The sequence below is a fragment of the Pantherophis guttatus genome, chromosome 4, assembly GCF_059756535.1.
Source record: "Pantherophis guttatus breed Tessera chromosome 4, ASM5975653v1, whole genome shotgun sequence".
Lineage (NCBI taxonomy): Eukaryota > Metazoa > Chordata > Lepidosauria > Squamata > Colubridae > Pantherophis > Pantherophis guttatus.
In genome coordinates this window covers 38,363,497-38,386,945 of record NC_142066.1, presented here as the reverse complement: position 1 = coordinate 38,386,945, position 23,449 = coordinate 38,363,497, and the positions used below count along the sequence as shown (strand labels likewise).

Genomic DNA, 23,449 nt, shown 5'->3' with positions numbered 1-23,449 from the left:
GACTTTTGTTTGAAATCCTAGTTTGCACCAATCAACAAATAAACCATAAATACATAGTTTAGATTAATATGTGTCAGGTTTAAGGGGTATGTTATCATAATGAGCATTCCATTCCTTCTTTTTATGTGCTTCAGTGAAATTATCAGTTGTTGAGCTATAAAAGATATGTTTCCATGGTGAAAAGAAAGAGTCCAATGGATCCAATAAAAAAAATCCTCTCAATAAAATGCCCAAAGTAATATCAATTTCTATTAGATATTCAGACAGTTCATACCTTAAGAGTGTCTCTTTCCCAATCACTATGAAAAATTAAAGATAAGTACAGTTTGAGAAGCAGAAGATCAAAATTGTGAAGTTGATCTTATGCAAGAAAGAAACTTTTAAAATATAATACATCAGTAATGGTTTGTTTTTTTATAGCATGTCTATAATTTTTTCTTGGTTGCCACTGGGGAATAAAAGGAACAATTCATGATGCTTAATTCCCCATGGAATTAATCTATCTATTAATTCCTATAACCTATCTAAGTAGAATATATCTACTGAATTTAAGAATGTAAACACTATCTTCCACCAATTTCCATATTTTTAATGGACAGGGTTTTTCTCTCTGTAAGGAATAGTAAAATTGTGTGTGTGTGTGTGTGTGTGTGTGTGTGTGTGTGTGTGTCCATTTTTTGCTGTTCAGCATTAGGGGAAAAGTTCATTTTCTAAGACAGACTATGTTTCAGGATCACATTGTATCCTACATCCCTTCTAAAACAAGTTTTGCAGGTTTTTTTAAATCAATACATGAGTCACATTATAATAGTGAAATGGGCAGCTCTACAATTGGAATTCTTACTTAGATTTTATGCCATTGGTATAATAATGAACAGCTGTTGAATTTGAGTTGGATACAAAAAAGAATATGTTTTTAAATTACCTCTTGGTTAATGAAGTTTGGTTGCTGTTCATATGTACATATAGACATGAATTTAAGAATGTAAACACTATGTTTTATGAAGTTCATATTTTAATGGATATTTTTCTCTTTCTCTATGGAATAGGAACATTCCATATATTATGAAAGATGGGTGTAATGTGGATAAACATAGGGTTGCCAATTACTGTGTGATGTCAATGATGTTTAGAAAGAGGTTAATTCAAATAGTTCAAAAGTGCTTACATTTTCATTATGTTACTGCTGAAGGTTATAAACTGTAGAGGAGTTTTACCCAGTTTGTAATGCAAAAAGCAAGCTTGAATATGGTGAGTGAAAAGAGGAATCTTATAAGACATGAAGTGTGGAATAGTGTTAATAGTATCGAAGCCTGAAAAGATTTTGTATAAAAACCTGGTGACCAAGGCATAATTGGATGATGACCAGCTGCAATGTTTTTGTTTTTATTTTTTATTATTTTCTCTTTTATTCATTAAAAATTAAACTCCGTCAACTGGACATTTAAAAATGTGTCACAAATACCATTGACTGGTACTAATGGTTGATATGGGTTGCTGCCAGTTATTATTATTATTTATTATTAGTATTAGTATTAGTATTAGTATTTTATTGATTTTATAATAAATTGCCTTATAATAAATGAGTGGCTGTATATTTGAAGTGCCTTCAAAACATCTGAAGGCAGGACAAGAACCAATGGATGGAAATTAATCAAAGAGAGAACCAACCTAGAACTAAGGAGAAATTGATAGTTAGAACAATTAATCAGTGGAACGAGTTGCCTCCAGAACTTGTAGGTGCTCCAACGGTGGAGAATTTAAAGAACTGATTGGACAACAATTTGTCTGAAATAGTATAGGATTTCCTGCTCAAAGGTTGGACTAGAAGGGTTAGATTAGAAGGCATCCGAGGTCCCTTCAAACCCTGTTATTTGGTTATTTATTTCTCAGTTTTATTATTTTTATAAATAACCGAACAAACAAACACAATACTCCTTCTTTTGTCTATTTTACCAAGAATAACCCCATGAGGTGGGCTGAGAGAGATTAATTGGCCCAATGTCATCCAGCTGGCTTTCGTGCCTAAGGTAAGGCTAGAACTCACACTCTCCTGTTTCTAGCCTATGCCTTAACTGCTGAATAAAAGTTGCCCTATAAATATGAATAGAAGAAATAGATAAATAAATAAATAAATGTAGTACTGATACATCAAAGAAAGTTTACTGTCCCCACTATAAAAATATTTTTTTTCAGAATATCCTTTCACCAAAGTCTTTTTTTTTTTTCAAGAATTTTTTCAGTATCATTTTAACCTTCTGGTTTCTCAATGTATAGATAAATGGGTTCAAAACTGGGGTAAATGCACTATAAAGGACTGTTATTATCACATCACGTTGTGATGGGGTACCCATTGTAGGAAGAATGGAATTAAATAACACAGGAACGTACAGTAAAGCCACCACAGTCATATGGGACCCGCAAGTGGAGAAAGCCTTTTGCCAACCCCTCCTGGATTTAACTTTTAAAAGAAGGAAACTAATAATACCCTGAAGACTTTGTTATTCCAGCAAGCCAGGCTAGCCTAATTTTAACGGTTTTAAATTGGATTTTAATGGGGTGTTTTAATTGTGAGCCAAAGTATTTAATCTGGTTTTAAATTGTTTTTAACTTTTATATTTATGTATTTATTTATGTATTTGATCCTGGCTGTTCACCGCCCTGAGTCCTTCGGGAGAAGGGCGGTATATAAATAAATAAATAAATAAATAAATAAATAAATAAATAAATAAATAAATAAATAATATAGATGTAGGAAATAAGTATGAAGATAAAAGGCCCCATAACAAAATAGGTAGTCCCAATAGTGAGCAATATGAGGTTAAGGTGTATGTTGCCACAGGCCAATTTTAGCAAAGGCTTGATGTCACAGACAAAGTGTTCAATGTGATTTGGTCCACAGAAGGGTAGATGGGCAGCCATCACTGCATGCATCAAGGCTTGAGAAAAACTGGAAGACCAAGCAGTTGCTACCATTAGAACACAGATCTCTTTTTTCATGATCAGAGTATAGCACAAGGGATTGCATATTGCAACATAGCAGTCATAGGCCATGATTGCAAGAAGTATGCCTTCAGTACCACCCATGAAGTAGAAGAAGAAGAGTTGGACCATGCAGACATTGAAAGAGATAGGTTGATATTTTATTAGAAATCCTTGTAGCATCTTTGGATCAGTTACTGTGGAGAGAATGATGTCAAGGCAGGAAAGATTTCCAAGGAAAAAGTACATGGGACCATGAAGCTGAGGTTCAGTTAAGACCACAATGACAATAGCTCCATTCCCCACTAATGTGACCGTATACAATAGCAGAAAAATTACAAAGATTATGTACTGAAGCTCCAAGTCAACATTCAGACCCAGCAAGATGAATTGTCCAACCTTGATTTGGTTCTCCATTACAAAAAAAGAAGAAGAAGAAGAAGAAGAAGAAGAAGAAGAAGAAGAAGAAGAAGAAGAAGAAGAAGAAGAAGAAGAAGAAGAAGAAGAAGAAGAAGAAGAAGAAGAAAGTCATAAATATGGAGAGAGATAAACCTTCAGTGTTAATATGTTGGCCAAGATTGCCAAACAAAGGCTACCATACTTTGACCATGCAATATGTGTTGTTGATCAATTGGAAAAATCAATCATGCTGAGAGTGATTAATGGAAAAAGGAGAAAGGGGCTGTCTTAGTACCTGATGGATGGTCACTATATAGGATGAGACTGGGCAGATCTGAGATACAATACGGAGGAGCATGGAGAGTGCTGATGGTTTGGCATGACTGAATGATTAACAATGATGATGACCAGTAATATAAATAAAAAAGTCAGCTAAGAATCTAAGGCCACATACAAGAAGGACAGTATAATAGTTATATCAATCTAAAATCTGAGTAAAAAGAGTTTAATTAAGTATATTAAAATAGGAAAAAAAATGAGGTAAAATAGAAGTAAAAGTAAAAGTACACTAACATAAAGGGGGAAAGCATATCATAATATCATCACTCCAAAATTAGGATATCTTAGTCCTTTTTTTTTTAAATCAAAATTAAAAGAGAGACAGGAACAGGGACAGGGACAGGGATCTCTAAATTGGTGTAGAGGACATCAGAAAAAGAGACTTGGGTTCATTTTGACCATAAGGACAGCTTCTCTCCATGAACAGAATCTTACTGAACATCCCATATAATATTGGCAAGGTAAAGTATTGAAATGAGCCAAGAAAAATATTGTACAGTATGCAATGCAAATAAGAATAAGTAAGTAGTTGGTAAATATAAAAGACTTCTAATTGAATATTATTATGTTATTCAGATCTGTCCACTGAGCAGTATGAAAAACCTTTACATGGATTTTGACTGCAGTTCTCTCTAAACCTAGGAACAGCAATGAATAGATAGGAAGGCAGCTATAATAAAGGTAATTTGAGTTTTTGTTTGTTTCCACAATGATGAAGAAACATCTAGGGGTGTTAGTTTGGCCAATATTCCACTAGAAATCAGAAATATGAACCAATAAGAGAATCAGCAAATTCTGATCTTTCCTCCAGTGGAATACAGTGTATTTAACACTTAAAACACAGAATGGGATACAGAAGAGTACATGCAAAAGCCAATAACGTCTGAGAACTTTGAGTCATGTGGATGCATACATCATTTGAAATGTAGTTTTATTTTTGAAAAGTTTTTTTTATTGAAAAGTTTTACAGAAAAAAAAGAATTTTCTTCCCCCCATGTTCCCCCCACCCTTTCCCTCCCCTTATCCCACCCTCCCCCCAGACTTCCCAGAGCAAAATACAAGGTATTTCATTTAACAATCATAAACTAGATTAACCTACTTATCCTCAGACTACTAACTCCCCCCCTGAAACCTTAACTCCACTATAGATAACATAATACTTCTAATACTTAAGGTTCATTCATAAGCTATTTGATATTTTCTTGTCTGATACTTATTTTGAATATAATCAATCCATCTTCTCCATTCCGATACGTATCTTTCTTGTGTATAGTCCTTCAGGTACACTGAGATTTTCGCCATTTCTGCTAAGTTCATTACTTTCAGTATCCACTCTTCAATAGTGGGCAAAGAGTCCTTCTTCCAATATTGCGCTACCAACAGCCTAGCTGCTGATATTAAGTTCAAAATCAATTTAGTCTCTGATACTGTACAGTCCATCGTTATACCCAATAGAAACAATTGAGGAGTAAATTTCAACCTTCTTTTCAGAATATTCTGCATCACCTACCAAATTTTTATCCAAAATGCCTTGATTTTCTTACAGGTCCACCATATATGATAATAGGTTGCATCATTACATTCACATCTCCAACATTTAGCTTGCAAATTCGAGTACATACACGATAATTTTTTAGGATCTAAGTGCCATCTATAAAACATTTTATAAAAATTTTCTCTCAAATTTTGTGCTTGCGTAAATTTAACATTTCTGACCCAAATCTAATCTGTTTCACCAGATTTTCCTCATTTTGCATAACACCAATTTTTTGATCTTCCCTCCATCTAGCTTGAAGCTGACCATACTGAAACCAAGTATAAATTATCCCTTCTTCTTTTAATTCATCTAAAGATTTCAGTTGCAACTTACCCCTTTCCAAAAGAAGAAGCTCTTTATAAGTAATCACCTCTATTTTTTGCTCTATACTTATATTTTCTATTGCATGTCTGGGATTTGCCCATATGGGTATCTTATAATTTAGCATATATTGGTACTTTTTCCAAACCCTCAACAATGCATTTCTAAGTATATGACCCTTAAACACTTTATCCACTTTTTTTCCATATAACAGATAAGCATGCCATCCATATAACAAATCATAACCTTCTATGTTTAACATTCTTTTTTCAGTTAAATTAAACCAATCACTAATCTGTGATAAAGCAGCTGCTTCATAATACCATCTTAAGTTAGGCATTAAGACCTCCTCTCTCACGTATATCCTGTATAATTTTCAGTTTCACTCTTGGTTTCTTCCCACCCCAAATGAAGGTATTAACCCCTTTAACCTAGGTAGTACATTCATTTTTATGGCTGCTATCTTTCCCAGTAATGATAGTTGTAACTTTTTCAAATTTTCCATTTCTTTCTGTACTTTTTGCCAAAGAGCTTCATAATTATTTTTAAACAGTTTCGTGTTTGAGGCTGCCATTTGCCTCCCTTTTATAAAGCCTGATTGATCATTATGAATTGTTTGTTGCATAACTGGCATTAATCTATTCGCTAATATCTTAGCAAAAATTTTATAATCCGTGTTCAAAAGTGAAATTGGCCTAAAATTTTCAGGTTTAGTACAATTTTGATCTTCCTTCGGGATCAGTGAAACAAAAGCTGTTCTCCAAGAGGGTAGAACTCCTCCCCCGATTGAATTTTACAAAATAGAACTCTAAGCGGTTCTACCATTTCAAGCTGTAAATTCTTATAATAAACAGCTGTTAATCCATCTGTTCCCGGAGCTTTCCCTATTTTTAATTGCTTAATTGCATCAATAATCTCCTCAGAAGTTATTGGTTGATTCAATCCTTCCCTCTGTTCCAACGTTAATTCAGGAATATTCCCTTCCTTTAAATATCTATCTATATCTATACCGTGTATTGAGTCACTAGCATATAACTTTGTATAAAATTCTAAAAAAGCCTTTTTGATCATATTCTGTTGGTAAACTTGCTTGTCTCTAAATTCTATTTTACCAATGACTCGTGATTTCTGTTTTTTCCTCAACATGTAGGCCAACCACCTACCTGGTTTGTTGGCATTACAAAATGTATTATGTTTAGCATATTGTAAGCTAGTTGCCACCTGATCATCCATTAGCATATTAAATTGCCCTCATAGTATATTTATTGTTTCTTTTACTTTCTTGTCTCCTGGATTAAATATAAGTAATTGTTCTTTCTTTTTTTATTTATTCCTCTATCTCTTTCCGCTTCTTTTGTTGTTTTAGTCTATATTTATTATTCATATATATTAACATACCCCTCATATAAGCCTTACTAGCATCCCAGACCATTTCCATAGAAGTACCCTTATTCATATTAATAACAAAAAATTCTTTCATTTGTTTTTTAAGCTCTTTCACATTTTCTTCATATCTAAATAAATTTTCATTTAACCTCCAAGACCTCCTTTCTCCTCTCTCCTGTTCAAATTCCACCCAAACCGGACTGTGATCCATTAAAATTCTTGGACATATCTTCTTCTTCTTCACCCTGGAAATAAAATCATTTGTGGTTAGTATAGAATCAATCCTGGAGAAGGATTGATGTCTATCAGAAAAAAAAGTAAAGTCTCTTTCCTCCATGTTACGTTCTCTCCAAATATCTCTCAGTTCTATATCTTCCATCATATCAAAAAAAGATTTAGGTAATTTTGCACGTGTTGAGATAGTGAAATACTTTCTTTCTTTTTTGTGGTGAATTTAGGCCATTGACATTCCAAGATAGGAATTTAGTTGCCATCTTTAGCCTTTCAAAGCTGTATGAGCATCAGCTGAAGCTCCTCCTCCACCTTACTCTTCGGCCTAGCCCCCCCCCCACTGCTTCTGTTTTTTAAACTTCTTGAGATAAATCTTGAGATTGTTGCATTTTTGATTGTTGTTCTTGAAGTTTATAAATTGATCAGGTCAGTCATTGTGCTTTCGGCTCTCTCTTCTTAGGTGGTTCCAAAGTTGGGGGTAAACCCCCAAGATCCAAATCTTCTTCCATGATAATTCCTCCAGCTGCAACCTCCGCATAAGTTTGTATCTGCTTTCCATCTTTTTCTTGTTGTATCATCTCCATTTTCTTCCTCCCCCCACCCCTGGTGAGGGTGGGTATCCAGCCTTTAAAACATTGACATAAAAATCTTTCACCTTCCAGACTGTGTTTAACCGGTATCTTTCTCCATTATAAGTCACTATTAGACCAGTTGGAACGTCCCATCTGTATGCCACTTGTTGATTTCTCAGTTCATTTACCAAAAAGCCAAAGTCTTTTCTACTTCTCAGCATCTTTGGAGGAATCTCTTTCAAAACCATCACCTCTTGCCCAGCCACCTGAACTTTATTCTTCTAGGAATCTTGTAAAATATCATTTCTGATCCTCCTGGTTGTAAAATAAATCATCACATCTCTTGGCAGCTGTCTTTGTCTTGCCAGACAGGAGTTAACCCTGTAAATTTTATCAATTCGGCTTGCCACATCTTCTGGTCTTTCTTTAATTATCTCTGCAATAGCATCGGCACAAATATCTTTTAAATTTTCTTTGCTGTTTTCTTTCAGGTCTCTCAATCTCAAAGCAAATTCCATGGATCTGTATTGTAACATTACCAGTTCATCATCCACTTTCTCTGTTTTGGTCATTACATATCCCATTTTGCTTTCCAAATTTAAATTGGCTTCATTAATTCCTTCCACTTTCCCATCAAGCTGGATAACAAGTTTTGACAATCCTGATACAGCATAAACAATATCATCTCTTATTTCATCATGTTTTTCTGCAACCACTTCTTTAATTGATCTTATATCCTCCTCAACTTTCTTTAATTTTCCTTCCACAAGTACTGTTAAATTATTCATTGCTGTGGCTTGATTATTCATAGCTTCTTTCATTGCTGTTACTTGATTATTCATGGCTTCTTTCATAAACTCTTTGAAATCATTGAGAGCAGCCTCCTGAGTCTGTGAATCAACCAGAAGTTGTGCTTTCTGTGTCACCACTGACACAACTGGAGAACCTCCCCCTCCTTTAACAACTCCTGGCTTATTGACCTTATTTTTGAAAAGTTTGATGATGACAGGTGTGCATCTGTCCCCTTTGGAGTACAAAATACTCCACGCTTGGTGCTATTGCTGTTGTTGATGAAATGGCTCTATTTGCTTGAAAATGAAGAAATGAAGGGTCTGCTTGACTTTGATGACTAGCCAGGGCAGAGATTAAAAATGATAATGGAAATTGACTGTACTTAAGAAACAGAAAATATTTTTTAAAAAAACATTTATCTGAAGCAAAACTCAATTATCACAATGGTAGAAATTAAAAAATGTGGTACATGTAACTAAATAAATCTAGTCATAATTTTAAATAGAATCATTCAGAGACTAATAATAATAATAATAATAATAATAATAATAATAATAATAATATGTAGGAGTTATTAATTTTGTTAGTTATCCCTGGCGTTTTATGTAAAACGTAGCTTTACATCTTGCATAACTTCTTCTCTGATAATATTGGACTGCAAACTAGGGCACACAAAACTTTTGCCAGACCAATTCTTGAATACAGCTCATCTGTCTGGAATCTGCACTGCATATCGGACATTAATACAATCGAAGGAGTCCAGAGATATTTCATGAGAAGAGTCCTCCACTCCTTTGCTCACAACAAAATACCTTATGCCACCAAACTTGAAATTTGGGATGTTGTGGCCGTCAGTGGCCTGTGCAGTTAGTAGCTGATTCCAACAGCGAGGAGGCTGGTGTGGTGCTGCGCCAGCAGCCTGTGCAGTTGGCACTCAAGTCGGACAATGAGGAGGCTGGAGAAGATGTGGTGCCAGAGGCAGAGATTCAGCCAGGGCCTTCAGAACCTCCAGAAGCTCCCATAAGTGAAGAGGAAGAAGAGGAGGAGCGTCTTCTCGATGCATGAGCACGCAGAGCTGCGAAAAGTGGCTCCTCAGGAAGAGGTCTCAGGAGTGGCTCCTCAGGAAGAGGTCTCCTCGAGAGTAAGACTTGGCTCTAATTGGACACTCCCCTAGGCTATTTAAGGAAGGACGACGATTGATGCAATTTGCAGGAAACAGCTTCATTCAAATTCCTTTGTGTCTTGATTCCAGAAAATGTTTGATTTGGCTCTTGTTTCTCTCTTATCAGTTTTCCTGCAAATTGCTTCTGGGTATTCTGCCAACCACAGTAAGATTATGGTTATCTGAAATACTGTGCCTCAGAACTGAGTTATTATTCTTTGAATTCTTGTCGGCTGTTAATGAAGTTAAATTAACAGCCCTTGTTCAGAAAAGACTGATTTATTGTACTTGTGTTCGAACAACTACTAAGAAAGCTCATTAGTAGTCTTTAATTAGTAAATTAAGGTTTGTATGGACTTTGTGTGTGCTGCATTCTTTGGGGTCCATAGCTGGGGCAGAACATGGGCTTAGACAACTTCTCTGCCTAAGCGTAGTAAATAAAATCATCTGCTACAATATCCTACCAGTCAATGAATACTTCAGCTTCAACCAAAACAATACACGAGCACACAATAGATGCAAACTTATGGTAAACCATGCCAAACTAGACTGCAGAAAATACAACTTCAGTAATAGAGTTGTCAATGCCTGGAATGCACTACCTGACTCTGTGGTTTCTTCCCCAAACCCCCAAAATTTTAACCTTAGACTGTCTACTGTAGACCTCAACCATTCCTAAGAGGTCTTTAAGATGCGTGCTTAAGCGCACCAGCATGCCTACCATCCCTGTCCTAATGTTTCCTTTCCATTTCATGTATTCATAATTATGTTTACACTTGTATCTGTTAGCAAATACATGCTTGATGAAATACATAAATAAAAAATAAATAAAAATAAAATATATAAACGGTACATTACATTTAACAAAGGTTGAAGCAACAAACTGCATCCAAGATAAACTGTAAGTAAGTTTCATTCACAGAGCATCATATACCTTTATGAAAATGCTGCTATTGTAATAATACAGAAATGTTTTATATTAACTGTCTGTATAGTCTAACATAGAGAGATATTGTAACCTGGATGAAGATGATGATGATGATGATGATGATGATATTATTATTATTATTATTATTATTATTATTATTATTATTATTATTATTTACTTTATTCATTAAAGTAACTCAGTCAACTGAACATTCAGAAATACATCAGAAATACCATTGACTGGTGCTAATGATTGATACAGGTTGCTGCCAGCATCCTAGGTATCAACAAAGTACCCTCTTAAAATATACAATGTTCCAAGTAGTACAGTTTTTTAATTATTGTTATTGTTACTACTACTACTACTACAACTATTACTACTACTACTACTACTACTGAGAGATCCTGAAATGGGCTTCTGACTTGACAGCTTTACAGAACGTCTCAGGAAAATTTTTCTTTCTTCAGATTCTTTTGAAATTTTAGTTCATTCTAGCCAACAAATATGTTATAATATACATATTAATGTGTTTAGCAGTTTTTTGATGTTATCATAGTATATATTCCATCCCCCACTCCCACCACCCATGGGTGCCTTTCCCTAGAAGTATTAGTTTTTAAAATGTCTCAAAAAGGTTACTTGCACATTTCCACAAGAGGGAGATAAAGAATTGATCAAAGATAATCTCCATGAATAAATTAGTTGCTTTCAGTTAATTTACATTTGTTAAATAGTCAGAGTAGTCATCATACCTTAAGAATATCTTCTCCCTGTCAAGAACAAAAACTAAGAAAAAAAATAAGCAACAGGAGTTCAACTATGTGTATTTAAATGAGATGCAAAAAATAAACCCCTAGAGCAGAATATATCCCCAGTGATTTTTGGATCTTCACCAGTTATTTAGGTTTCAAAACATGGGAGGAAAGAAGGAACAATGCCTGAAGCAATGTATTCATGTGGGGAAAATCTAGTGAATGTAAGAATGTAAACAATTTGTTTTACAAGTTAGTGCTATTTTAGCATTTTATATTTAATGCTCAAGGTTATTTTTCCAAAGTCTTGAAATACTGTCACAGATTGTTTCCCTTATTTATTTTTTGCTGTCCAGAAAAATCATAGCTTCCCTCCCAAATATATATGGACATTAATGGGAATTACTAGACAAAGGTGTAGAATCCTGGACAGCAGTCAGACTTCACATGCTGTGATGCATGTTAAATTTTTATTTTCTTTATATTCCTTTTATACGTAAGTCATATCCAACAATTTGTAATAATTATTGCAGTGGCACAAAATGTGTGTATGTGTCCAACCCTCTGCTCAATCAAGGGACCCTACCATTTCAGATAAATGGCTATCCAGTTTCTTCTTCAAAGCCCCAGTGATGGAGCACCACAACTTCTGAATGCAAACAAGTCCAGTGGGCTCAGTACTTTAACTGGTTCGACTTCGAGCTGAAGTACATCCTTGGGGGTAGAACTTTTTAGCCAACACCCTGTCCGGCATGCTGCAATATACCAACTGGGAAGAAGTGGTAAATGCCATAATTCTCCCAATCCAGAAAGCAGCACAGGTGATCACGAGGCAGCAGGCATCAGGCCCCAGTGGCGATCTGATCCAACAACTAAAAAGGGAGTTGCAATCTGATTCATGATTCAAAGACCATGGGGGAAAGCTACCATTGAGAGAGAAATTGGCATGGGAGACAAATTGTATGTCCCTAGTACGCTATAAGTATAAGTCCTACAACGGAGTCTGGTCACTTTGGGTTCTTAAAGACTCTACACTTAGTGAAGAGACATTTTGGTGGCTAGGAATGAAAAAGGATATAGAAAGCTATGTGAAGAGTTGTGCCATGTGTGCGACGATAAGAAAAGACCATGGAAGAGTTCAGGGCTGCTGCAGTGAGTGGCAGAGCTGAGCCAGCCCTGGAGGAAATAACAATGGATTTTATAGTTGAACTCCCAGAAAGTGGGGACATCAGTGTGATCTGGATGGTTACAGATCTCTTTTCAAAACAAGTCCACTTCATAGCCTGTCCGAGCCTCCCATCTGCTCAGTGACTGGCCAAGCTGTTCCTGCAGCATATCTATCAACTGCATGGGGTGCCAAAGAGAATCATCTTGGATCATGGGGTCCAATTTCTTTCTTTCTTTCTTTCTTTCTTTCTTTCTTTCTTTCTTTCTTTCTTTCTTTCTTTCTTTCTTTCTTTCTTTCTTTCTTCAACTGGTATGCCGCCTTTCTCTGAAGACTCCAGGCAGCTTACAGTGCATTTAAAAACCATTTATAAAAACATTAAAAATTAAAACATTAAACACAATTAAAACCCATTCACACCATTCATGGTTGGATCTCACCAGATTGCAACAGCGAGATCAACGGCCCCAGGCCTACTGGAAAAGCCAGATTTTCACCACTTTTCGAAAGGCCAATAGTGTGGGGATGGTCCGGATCTCAGGAGGTAACTGGTTCCAGAGAGCTGGGGCAGCCACAGAGAAGGCCCTCCCCCGTGGGCCCGCCAGCCAGCACTGTTTAGCTGACGGGACCCAGAGGAGACCAACTCTGTGGGATCTTACCAGTTGCTGGGAGCTATGTGGTAGAAGGCGGTCTCAAAGATAATCTGGCCCTGAGCCATGTAGGACTTTAAAGGTAATAATCAACACCTTAAATTTACTGCCATGTTTTGGAGAGAGTTTATAAAATTGATAGGAACCTCCCAAGGATTTAGTTCTGCATTTCATAACAGTATGAATGGAGCCACAAAACAAGCAAACAGAATGATAGAGCAATACTTGAGATGGTATGTCAACTACCAACAGTCTAACTGGGCAGATCTGCTTTTTGCCGAGGCTTACCCCATACAAAGTAGCCATGGGGATAGAATTTGTCACCAAAATCCCCTCAGAAACCCCCCTCCTCAGTGAAGCTTAACAGAATGGGTGTGTCAGATCCTAGATATTTCTACAGGGACGCTGGCATTTTTGTGTGAAAAAAGGGGGGAGGAATGGAGTGGTCTGTATTCAGACCACTGTTTTCAGTTTCTGTTTCTGTTTTCAGTTTCTGTTTCCCTGCAATGATGTTGTGTGGGAGGGTTTGGTTAGCATTGCTTTAAATAACTGGTTTTAAATGAGAAGCTCCAGTTCTTGCCTAGATCTCTTGTTAACACAAACCTTCCAATAAAAGCTCCTTTTGGAACCACTGCAGTTTCAAGAGTCCTGCTTTCTTGGGAAGATTGGAGAGGCAAGACCTTACATGGTAGGTTCTTTGCAGAGTGCATGGGGAAATGTAAAACAAGTGCTAGTCAAAGCAACAGAGATTCAGAAAGTACCTGAAGCTGAAACTTCCCTGTTGAAAGCTGATCTGAAATTTATAGGGCCTTTCCCATAATGAAAATCATAAACACAATGACGGTGGAGTTAAAACTGCCATGCCTATGGGGAAAAGTCGGAACTGAGGCCAATAATCAGGATAGCTCCAGATCCAATCCTAGTGGAAGGGGGCACATATTACAAGGTTAAAAGTATCCTGTATTCCAAGTTATACAAAGGCAAACTTCAATACCTAGTCCAGTGGAAGGGATATCCAATATCAGAAGCTAGATGGGTAAAAACAGAGAATATAAGGGCAGATCAATTAATCAGGACGTTTCATGAGAAATACCCCCAGAAACCCAAAGGACCTTCCTAGGGAGATAGAAGACCCTAGCTTTTAGTAATTTGTGTCTGTGCTTGGTGTTTTCCAGGTGCTTCTCACTCTCTAGGGGGATCCAACTGTCAATTTTGAAATGGATCAGGCTTGCCATAGCCATCTTTCCATTTCTCAGCTTGCCATACAATATGGGATGAGGGGGCGGGCAGAGGCTTTGTAATGTCAGACCAGACAATAAAAACAGATCATCCCATGGGAACCAAGGTCATCCCAACAGATGCTGGCCAGGGACTAGAAGGAGTTGCCAAGAAGACACCAGAACAACTAATTGGACAATGTGTCCTGTGATAATAAGGGAGGGAATTATCTATTCTTTAATTATACTGAAACCATGGGAAATTCTTAGACCTGGTTTTGTTTTCATTTGTGCCAAAATGAAGTCCTCAGCAAAATAGTTCTTTGGCAGTTGCAGCACATAGCTGGCTCATATTTAAATAATTGTCCAGTAGGACTCCAAGATTTTATTTATTTGTATCCTGCCTTTATTATTTTTTACTAATAACTCAAGGCAGTGAACATTCCAACACACTTTCCTCTTACTATTTGCCCCACAACAACAACCTTGTGAGGTGAGTTAGCTGAGAGTAAATGATTGTCCCAAGGTCACCCAATTAGTTTTTATGGCTAAGGCAGGATTAGAACTCATTGTCTCCTGCTTTCTAGCCTGGGGCCTTAACCACCATACTGACTCTGAAAAAAAGGTATATTTCAAGAGATACTGCTTTTACACATGTCTTTTGTATATATTTCCCCAAAGGTAATGTTGAGATCAGCAAGAAACAATTGTGATTCCACTGCTTACATTTTTATTATATTACTGGAGATTATACTTTAATCTGCAAAGCAATTTTATCTACTATTAATTGTTCAAACAGGAAAGTCAAACTACTATCCTTGTTATTTAACGTGACAAATAATAAGTCAAGTGTTGTTGTGGCATCTGTGTATGATAGTGATGAACATATCAGACTAGGATTAGAGAAATTCATTTCTAATCCACTTTCAGTCAGGATGGCTCATTCAGAAGCCTTTACTGAGTACCTCAAACAACTACCTCAAAAATTATTATCATAGGAATAATGAGATAGGAGTCATTAAAAGTTAAAAGATAGAATTTAAATATATCTGATAATTAAAGTAAAATGAATAAGTCAGTGAATGACTAAAGATCATTCATCTAAATGTCAATTATAATTGTTACATGAATTGTTGTGGAATATATTTTCAACATTTTTGTTCACCAATGAATGAAAATCTTGCTATCAACATCTTTTTCATTGCCATTTTAACCTTCTCATTCCTCAGTGTATAGATAAGTGGGTTCAAAACTGGAGTAACTGCACTATAAATGAGAGTTATTATTACATCTCGTTCAGAGGAAGAACCCACAGTGGGAAGCATGTAATTAAACAATACAGGAACATAGAGCAAAGATACCACAGTTAAGTGGGATCCACAGGTGGAGAAGGCTTTTTGCCAACCACGCTGGGACTGCACTTTAAAGAGAAGGAAAGTAATGATGTACAGGTAGGAGAAAAGTATGAAGATAAAAGGGCCCATAGCAACAAAGCTGGTCACAATATTGAGAAGCATGAGATTTAGGTGTGTATTGCCACAGGCCAGTTTCAACAAAGGTTTGATGTCACAGACAAAGTGTTCAATTAGATTTCGTCCACAGAAGGGAAGGCGAGCAGTTACTACTGCATGCATCAAGGCATGGAAAAACCCAATAGACCAGGCAGCTACTGCCATTAAGACACAGACCATTTTTCTCATGATGACAGTATAGCGCAAGGGGTTGCATATTGCAACATACCGATCATAGGCCATGAGTCCAAGAAGGATTCCTTCACTGCTGCCCAAGAAATAGAAAAAAAAGAGCTGGACCATGCAGCCATTGAAGGAGATGGTTTGTAGCTCTATTAGAAATCCTTGTAGCATTTTTGGAACAGTTACTGTGGAATAGAAAATGTCAATGTAGGAAAGATTTCCAAGGAAAAAGTACATGGGTGTATGAAGATGAGGTTCAGTTAAGACTACAAGAACAATAGCTCCATTCCCCACTAATGTGGCCATATACAATAGCAGAAAAATTGAAAAGATTATATATTGAAGCTCCAAATCATTTTTCAGGCCCAAAAAGATGAATTCACTCACCTCTGTTTGGTTTTCCATTACTAAAAAAAAGAAGCAGAGAGTGATAAAATAGGAGAGAGATAACCGTCCACAGTTAGAAAAGGCTATGTGTGATATTGAAATAAAAAAAAAGTAAAAAAGTGAAATTGTGATATGGAAAATGTAAATAAGTTTGGCTAATAAGGTACACATTAGTAACAAAGAACAGACACTAATTTTCTTATCTAAAAATTCAGAATACAATAGAAAGAAAGAAAAACAATGTAGCTATTTGAATATATCAAGGCTACAACTTTATTCATTCAAAACAATAAGAAATGTAAAATGGCAAAAGTCCTCTTTCAGATATTTCTAACCATCCAATCTGGTCCAACAGGATGGCTATGTTTCAGGTCCCATCCCCCAAGGAATGCCAACTGGCATGGACCAGGATGCATATCTTTTCTGACTGTCTATATGCTCTCTGGAACATCCTCCCTCCTAAGATTGGGAGGAGATTGGGTCCCGAATCTGTTGGCCTTTTGGAAGGCCTTTAAAATTTGGCTATGTGTCTAGACCTGGAATATTGACCTTGTGAAGTGCTCCATTTATTGGCAATGTTGACCCCAACAGATTATGATATATCTTGGCTGCTGTTTATATTTAAAATCTTCTTTAAAATGTGTTAGCAAGAATGAATCTGACCATTGTATAATGTTGATGGTCATTTCTGATGAAGAAGATTGTCGTCTTGATTTTAATGCCATAAGACTTAAAAGTTCTAAATGTTTATCAGATTCATAAACCATCATTTCAGTCTCTTCAAATTTCCACTATTCTAGATACCAAATGTAGGAAAATAACATCTATTTAGTTTCCCTCTTCCTTTATCAACATATTCCCTTTCTTGTATATATGTGTGTGTGTGTGTGTGTGTGTATGTATATATATATATATATATATATATATATATATATATATATATATATATATAAAACTTGCTGAACTAAAATATTTTAGAGCTCATTTTTGTCCTCTTCATGCCTTTAGAAATAATGGTAACAGTTATAGCTTCAGATTATTATTCTGCCCATCAACAGTAGTTGAAAAATTAAATATAATTGTGTCAATGTGCTTCTTACTGATCCAGTGTTAACTTGTTGCTATGGTATTATTTCATACATCTGACATTATCTTCTGGCACTTGCAGCCTAAGAAGAAAATATAACCACCAAGAATGAAACAATATGAATTCAAAGTTTTAAATAATGAAAGTAGGCTAGAAGGATATTGAGCAATTTTTGGTATAATTTATTTTGGGCTCAATTGTTGTAGACCACACAGTATGATTATTTATTTGTTTGGGCATCAGGTGTGTCAAAAGCTCAGTATATCTTTTCAAAGTATCAAAAAAATCTAAATGAAATAGGTAGAAGTAGTTAGATGGACAGGAACTTTCTAGTTTTACTTTTTGATTTATAATTTGATGATAACAGGGGAAAAAATTCTACTTTTAACAAATCAATATTTGAAAATTACAGCTAAACATGAACTATAACTTTTATCCTTCCACAGAGGATAAAATAATATGCTGTGATCTTAACATCTGCAGAAGTAACTTAAATATATGAAAAATATCTTGAAGAACTTTACCCCTATTCTTTTGCTCTTCACGAGATTTATCATTTGTTTAAACATCTTTTATTTAAAGATATTGTAAGGTACTAAAGAACTGTCCATGCATTTCAAAGACAGAATCAATATTCTGAATAAATGCTCTATATAACACAACCCCATGTAATATCTATTTGTTAATTTTCAGATTATTCATACCTTGATAATCCCCTTTCCTCACTTAAGATCAATAATTGAAGATAAGAATCATTTAAAATCAAATCATCATACGTTTTCAGAGAATGCAAAAATATGCTCTCCTAGTAGAATATATATGTGTAAGTTTGCATTATATTCTTGGCTTACAACGCATTATTGACTGCCTTTTGGGGAAAATCCATGAAGCAGTGTGTGCCAGAGGGAATACATTTTCTGAGTCTGAGAATGTAAACTATTTGATCGACCAATTAAGACAATTTACCTGTATGTTTAATAGCAAACATATTTTCCCCCAAAGAATTGACATAGAATTACAAATGAGTTTGGTGTTAATAGTCAAAACTGGTGATTATGTTGCAGTTTATACTTTGTGAGGGTTGAATTAAAATCATGATTAATATTAAGGACTAGAGATAACTATAATAATGTGTGAACCATACTCATTGAGAATATATCCAATGTTTGCTACAGGATATTCTGTGTTACTCCTCAGCCCAACCTGCAAAATCAAAGAAGATTGAGGGATATCTCAAAGAAAAAAAGAAGAGGGGGGTGAAGACACAAGTCTAGTTTTTGGCCAGTTTCCCCATTTCAACCTCTAAATTAAATGAATCTTGCAGCCCTTTGTTTTTTTTTTTTTGGACATTTTGCATGAGGAGCCATATACAATGAGTCCCACTACAGATCATGAGGAACCTCAGAAATGTTTTAAACTCAGTGTCCATCTTTCATGGTAGGCCAGGTCAGAAGGAGGGATTTCAGTAACATTATTTCATTGTTTTAGGATGTATTCATTAAATCTGGAAGGCTGTCCAAAATCTTCACTACTTTTTTTAAGGATGAAGAAGTCAAGATAGAAATATTCTGCATCTCTCTCTTTTGCTTTGACTTCTCCAGGACTGAATGACCATTTCTCTTCTCTTCTCTCCTTCTCAAGGCCATAACTAAATTATCTATTGTCAAATATCCTAAAGACAAAGTAGAGAAAACATGCAACAGGGTTGAAATGCCTTGGAAATGATTTCAAAATTAGATGTCATGGTGGACTGCACAATTATTATTCTAGAACTTTATCTGCATTTAATAATTTCTGTTCTGCTAATATATAAAAATCCATTTTAAAATAAAATAACCCACATGTTTAATGAAAATCTCACCTAAATATTTATTTTTAAAATGCAGTAGAAAATTCAAAGAGGTGCAGGACACAAAGAAAGCTAATCATGAATATTTGTTTTAATCTGAATAGTGTAATATGTCCACTGATTACATTCTCATAAATGTTACTAATTTCATGGTAAGTTGTCTCACCTTTAATATGTGTTTAATTAGTAGTGATAAGCTTTACTACACAGCAGATAATACAAATATTCACATATATTAAAGAAAAATAAAATCCTGCATCTATATCCAACCTCTTTGGTTGTTTCTTAAAATGTCAGGGAAGCAGCATCAGTGATGGGGTTCAGTCAGTTCCATCTCGTTCGGGTAAATCAGTAGTGCCAACTGCAATAGGTCCCATCCACCTCCCAGATGTAATGCCGTCCTATTTAGCCACGTATTGGAGGCTGCGCACATATGTGGGAGCACACACACACTCACATTTGGGAACCAGTAGGGAAGGTAAGTGAATCCCACCTCTGAGCAACATCTATGGGATGATGAAACAGAAATGATGCAACAGTAGATTCTGAAACATGGGAGTTTACCGAAAGTCTTTGAAACAGTCATTTTCACCCCAACCCACTTCACAATACTTTAAAATAATAATAATAATAAAAAAGGAGATGTACAACTTTAGATGTACACTAAGAATTAATTTATATGTTTAACTTTATTTTGTGGAGAATGAAGTTCAAGGTGGATAAAGGTATGCATGCAAGTTTTGCCATGATATCCATATATTATTCTCTCTTTCTCTGATCTTTCTACACTGAAGAGTAAAATCTACAGGCTTCCTCACTTCCTTTGCTATAAGAGGAAAGGAAAGAAAAAGATGAGACTTTCAAGATAGCCATTATAGCCCATATCAATAAAATAATGTTTCAGGTCAGTTTCCTGACCTGATCTGTCTTGAAGACCTGTCATCAGTCTTGAAAGTCTTACTACTTTCTGCCTGAATGGCATAGCTGAACATTATTACAACGCCAATACTACAAAATATTAATGCTTCTCTATTAGATAGTGTTTCTCTTTCCCATCCTCTGATCTTATTTCCAAGCTGATTTCCAAGCATGCAGAAGAGAAGCATATTTAGACATCTGAAAATTTAATTGAAAGGCAGAAAAATAAAGTTGACTAGATTTTTCATCTTTTTCTTTTACCAAAATTTGAAAATTACCAGAATTTTTCTCATTGTCATTTTAATTTCCTGATTTCTCAGTGTATAAATAAGCGGGCTCAAAACTGATGTAATGGCTCTATATAGAGAGTTAATATTATCTCCCTTTATGATGGTGCACTCCCAGTGGCAAGCATTTCATTAAACATCACAAAAAGTTTAAGCAAAGATTGAAAATTAAGTCTCCAACTTGGATTTGGAATAGGTGAAAAAGGAAATCATATAAAAATACTCTTTAGACTTTATATTTTAAAATGGGAGAACATAAAGGAATGACAATCTCATCTCAGATGACAATGTCAGATTTTATAATAATTTTATAACAATTTTCAGATCAGTTTCTATAACAATTTTTGTGTAAAAAAAAAAGCTACTAATTCAGTGTTTCATAAGACTAGCCTCCGATCCATATGTTTAAGATCCAGAAGCTAATATTTTTCTGAAGCTAGAACTAATGTAAAGATGACATGGCAAGGGTGTCCTTAGGAAATCATTTTATAACAAGCATTGATAATTTTTTGTAAAGCAAAATTGTAGATTTCATTCAAATAGATAGGGAATGTCAGTCGGAAGAAAACTACTTTTGAAAGAAAAGTATAATGGATACAATATCTTTCCAGCATTTCAATTCACAAGAAAGTTACTCTTTTTTTATCCATAATCTTTCTTATTGCTCTTCTAACTTCCTGATTTCTCAGTGTATAAATAAGTGGGTTTAACACTGGGATAATTGCACTATATATGAGGGTTACCATCATGTCCTGTTCTGATGAGGTACCCACATTGGGAAGCATGTAATTAGACAACACAGGAATGTAAAGTAAAGACACCACAATTAAGTGTGACCCACAAGTGGAGAAGGCTTTTTGCCAACCACTCTGTGACTGTATTTTTAAAAGCAGAAAGGTAATTATGTAGAGATAGGAGAGAACTATGAAGGCAAATGGGCTCAAAACAATACAACTGGTCACAGTACTGAGAAGCATGAGGTTGAGGTATGTATTATCACAAGCCAGTTTCAACAAAGGCTTGATGTCACAGAAAAAGTGTTCAATGTGATTTGATCCACAGAAGGGAAGGTGAGCAGTTACCACTGCATGCATCAAGGCATGGAAAAATCCAGTGCACCAGGCAGCTGTTGCCATTAGGAGACAAACCTCTTTTCTCATGATGACCATGTACCGCAGAGGATTGCATATTGCAACATAGCGGTCATAGGCCATGATTGCAAGGAGAATGCCTTCACTACTTCCAAAGAAGTGGAAAAAATGCAGCTGGATTATGCAGCCCTTAAAAGAAATTGTGTGCAGCTCTGTTAGAAATCCTGCTAGCATCTTTGGCACAGTAACGGTAGAGAAGAAGATGTCTAGGCAGGAAAGATTTCCAAGGAAAAAGTACATGGGAATGTGGAGATGTGGTTCTGTTAAGATTAAAATAATAATCATACCATTCCCCACCAATATGGCCAAGTACAACAGCAGGAAGATTGTAAATAGAAGATTTTGAAGTTTAAAGAGGTTAGCCAAACCTGTTAGGTAGAATTCGCTCACCTCTGTTTGGTTCTCCATCACTAAAAAGGAAGGAGAAAATGACAAAGTAAATGAGATATTAACAAGATACACATAAAAGAATAAAAAGACAAAGAAAATAACAATAAGGTGACTGGCTGGTGAAAGTTTGGAATAATTAATAAAAATGTGCAAAACAGGATAAAACTGTACTCCTACTATTGTTTCATTTATATCTGAATAATGTTTGAAGTTTTTGTTAAAGCAGAATTTTACTCTCCATCCCCTGTTCATCTCTATGTTTCTATTCATTTCTTTGTAGACCTTAAAAGCAGGGGCAGAGGCATAACCAAATTTATAATAAATTATCAAGTAGCACAAATAGAGCATATTCCTAAACAATGGACTCAAACTGAATCTACCTTAGAGCTAAATATAGAATTTTACAACAATAAAATAGCCATCTCTGTATTCAATTTATATATATTTATTCAAATAGCAGCAAATAAGCTGTTACCATGGTTCTTCTGCTTTCAACTCAAATCCCCTTACTATCCTAGAAGAACAACTTTCAACTATTACCAAAATGGCTACATTTTTAAAATAGTCATGGCTTGCAGAAGTCTAACTCCTCTTTTACATTAGCTATTGCTTTAGGCTTTTCTGTAAAACATTTATGTTATTGCTATTTTATTACATTGTTTTATATTGTATTTGTTTTTATCTCATCCTCTTTTAAATATTGGTCATAGACAATCAATGAATGAATCTTTCTGAAAGTTTTCATCTAGCAGAAACCTAAGAAGGATTATTTTTCAATTAGAATCTTCAAAAATCTTATTTCGATCAAGCAGTGAGTACATAATATAAATACTACTCTTACGATTAATGTGTCTTAAGAGTTGTTGTATCATCATGGTAAGTATTCTGTTTTTTAATGTTTCTAACTCATATTTAATAAATGATAACCTGCCTCCTAGGACATATTTGTACATTGCAGTATTTGCACATTGCCATGAAAAGAAGCAACAACAAATGAAATGTGTCAATCCCTTAAATAAAATGTTAATTCTAAGGTCTATATCTGTTAAATATTTAAGAAGTTCAAACCTGGAGATTTCTTTTCCACTAAAGAAAAGAATATTCACCCTAGATGAATTGTGTGTTTTTGTTTTGTTTTTTTAAAAAAAACTTCTGTTCAGTTATGTCCAATTCTCAGATATTGCCTGGCTATGTCCCTGAAATTTTCTTGGAAAAGTTTTTCAGAAGTGGTTGGCCATTGCTTCCTTTCCAGG

At 35.3% G+C, this 23,449-nt stretch overlaps 2 protein-coding genes and 1 pseudogene across 2 annotated transcripts; all 3 read right to left on the bottom strand.

The window, feature by feature from the left end:
• Positions 1-2,250: 2,250 nt before the first annotated feature.
• On the bottom strand, positions 2,251-3,399 carry LOC117668832 (olfactory receptor 12D1-like; annotated as a pseudogene).
• A 12,182-nt stretch (positions 3,400-15,581) lies between these two features.
• On the bottom strand, positions 15,582-16,532 carry LOC117668831 (olfactory receptor 12D2-like). The gene has a single exon (XM_034422886.1). It carries the CDS (start codon positions 16,530-16,532, stop codon positions 15,582-15,584), a length of 951 nt encoding a protein of 316 aa, XP_034278777.1.
• A 4,743-nt stretch (positions 16,533-21,275) lies between these two features.
• Positions 21,276-22,214, bottom strand: LOC117668830 (olfactory receptor 12D1-like). Its single transcript, XM_034422885.2, has one exon. It carries the CDS (start codon positions 22,212-22,214, stop codon positions 21,276-21,278), a length of 939 nt encoding a protein of 312 aa, XP_034278776.1.
• Between the last annotated feature and the right edge of the window lie 1,235 nt (positions 22,215-23,449).

Coding starts and splice junctions, on each gene's coding strand:
- LOC117668831 (XM_034422886.1), bottom strand. CDS start 16,532: ATGGAAAACCAAACAGAGGTGAGTGAATTCATCTTTTTGGGCCTGAAA.
- LOC117668830 (XM_034422885.2), bottom strand. CDS start 22,214: ATGGAGAACCAAACAGAGGTGAGCGAATTCTACCTAACAGGTTTGGCT.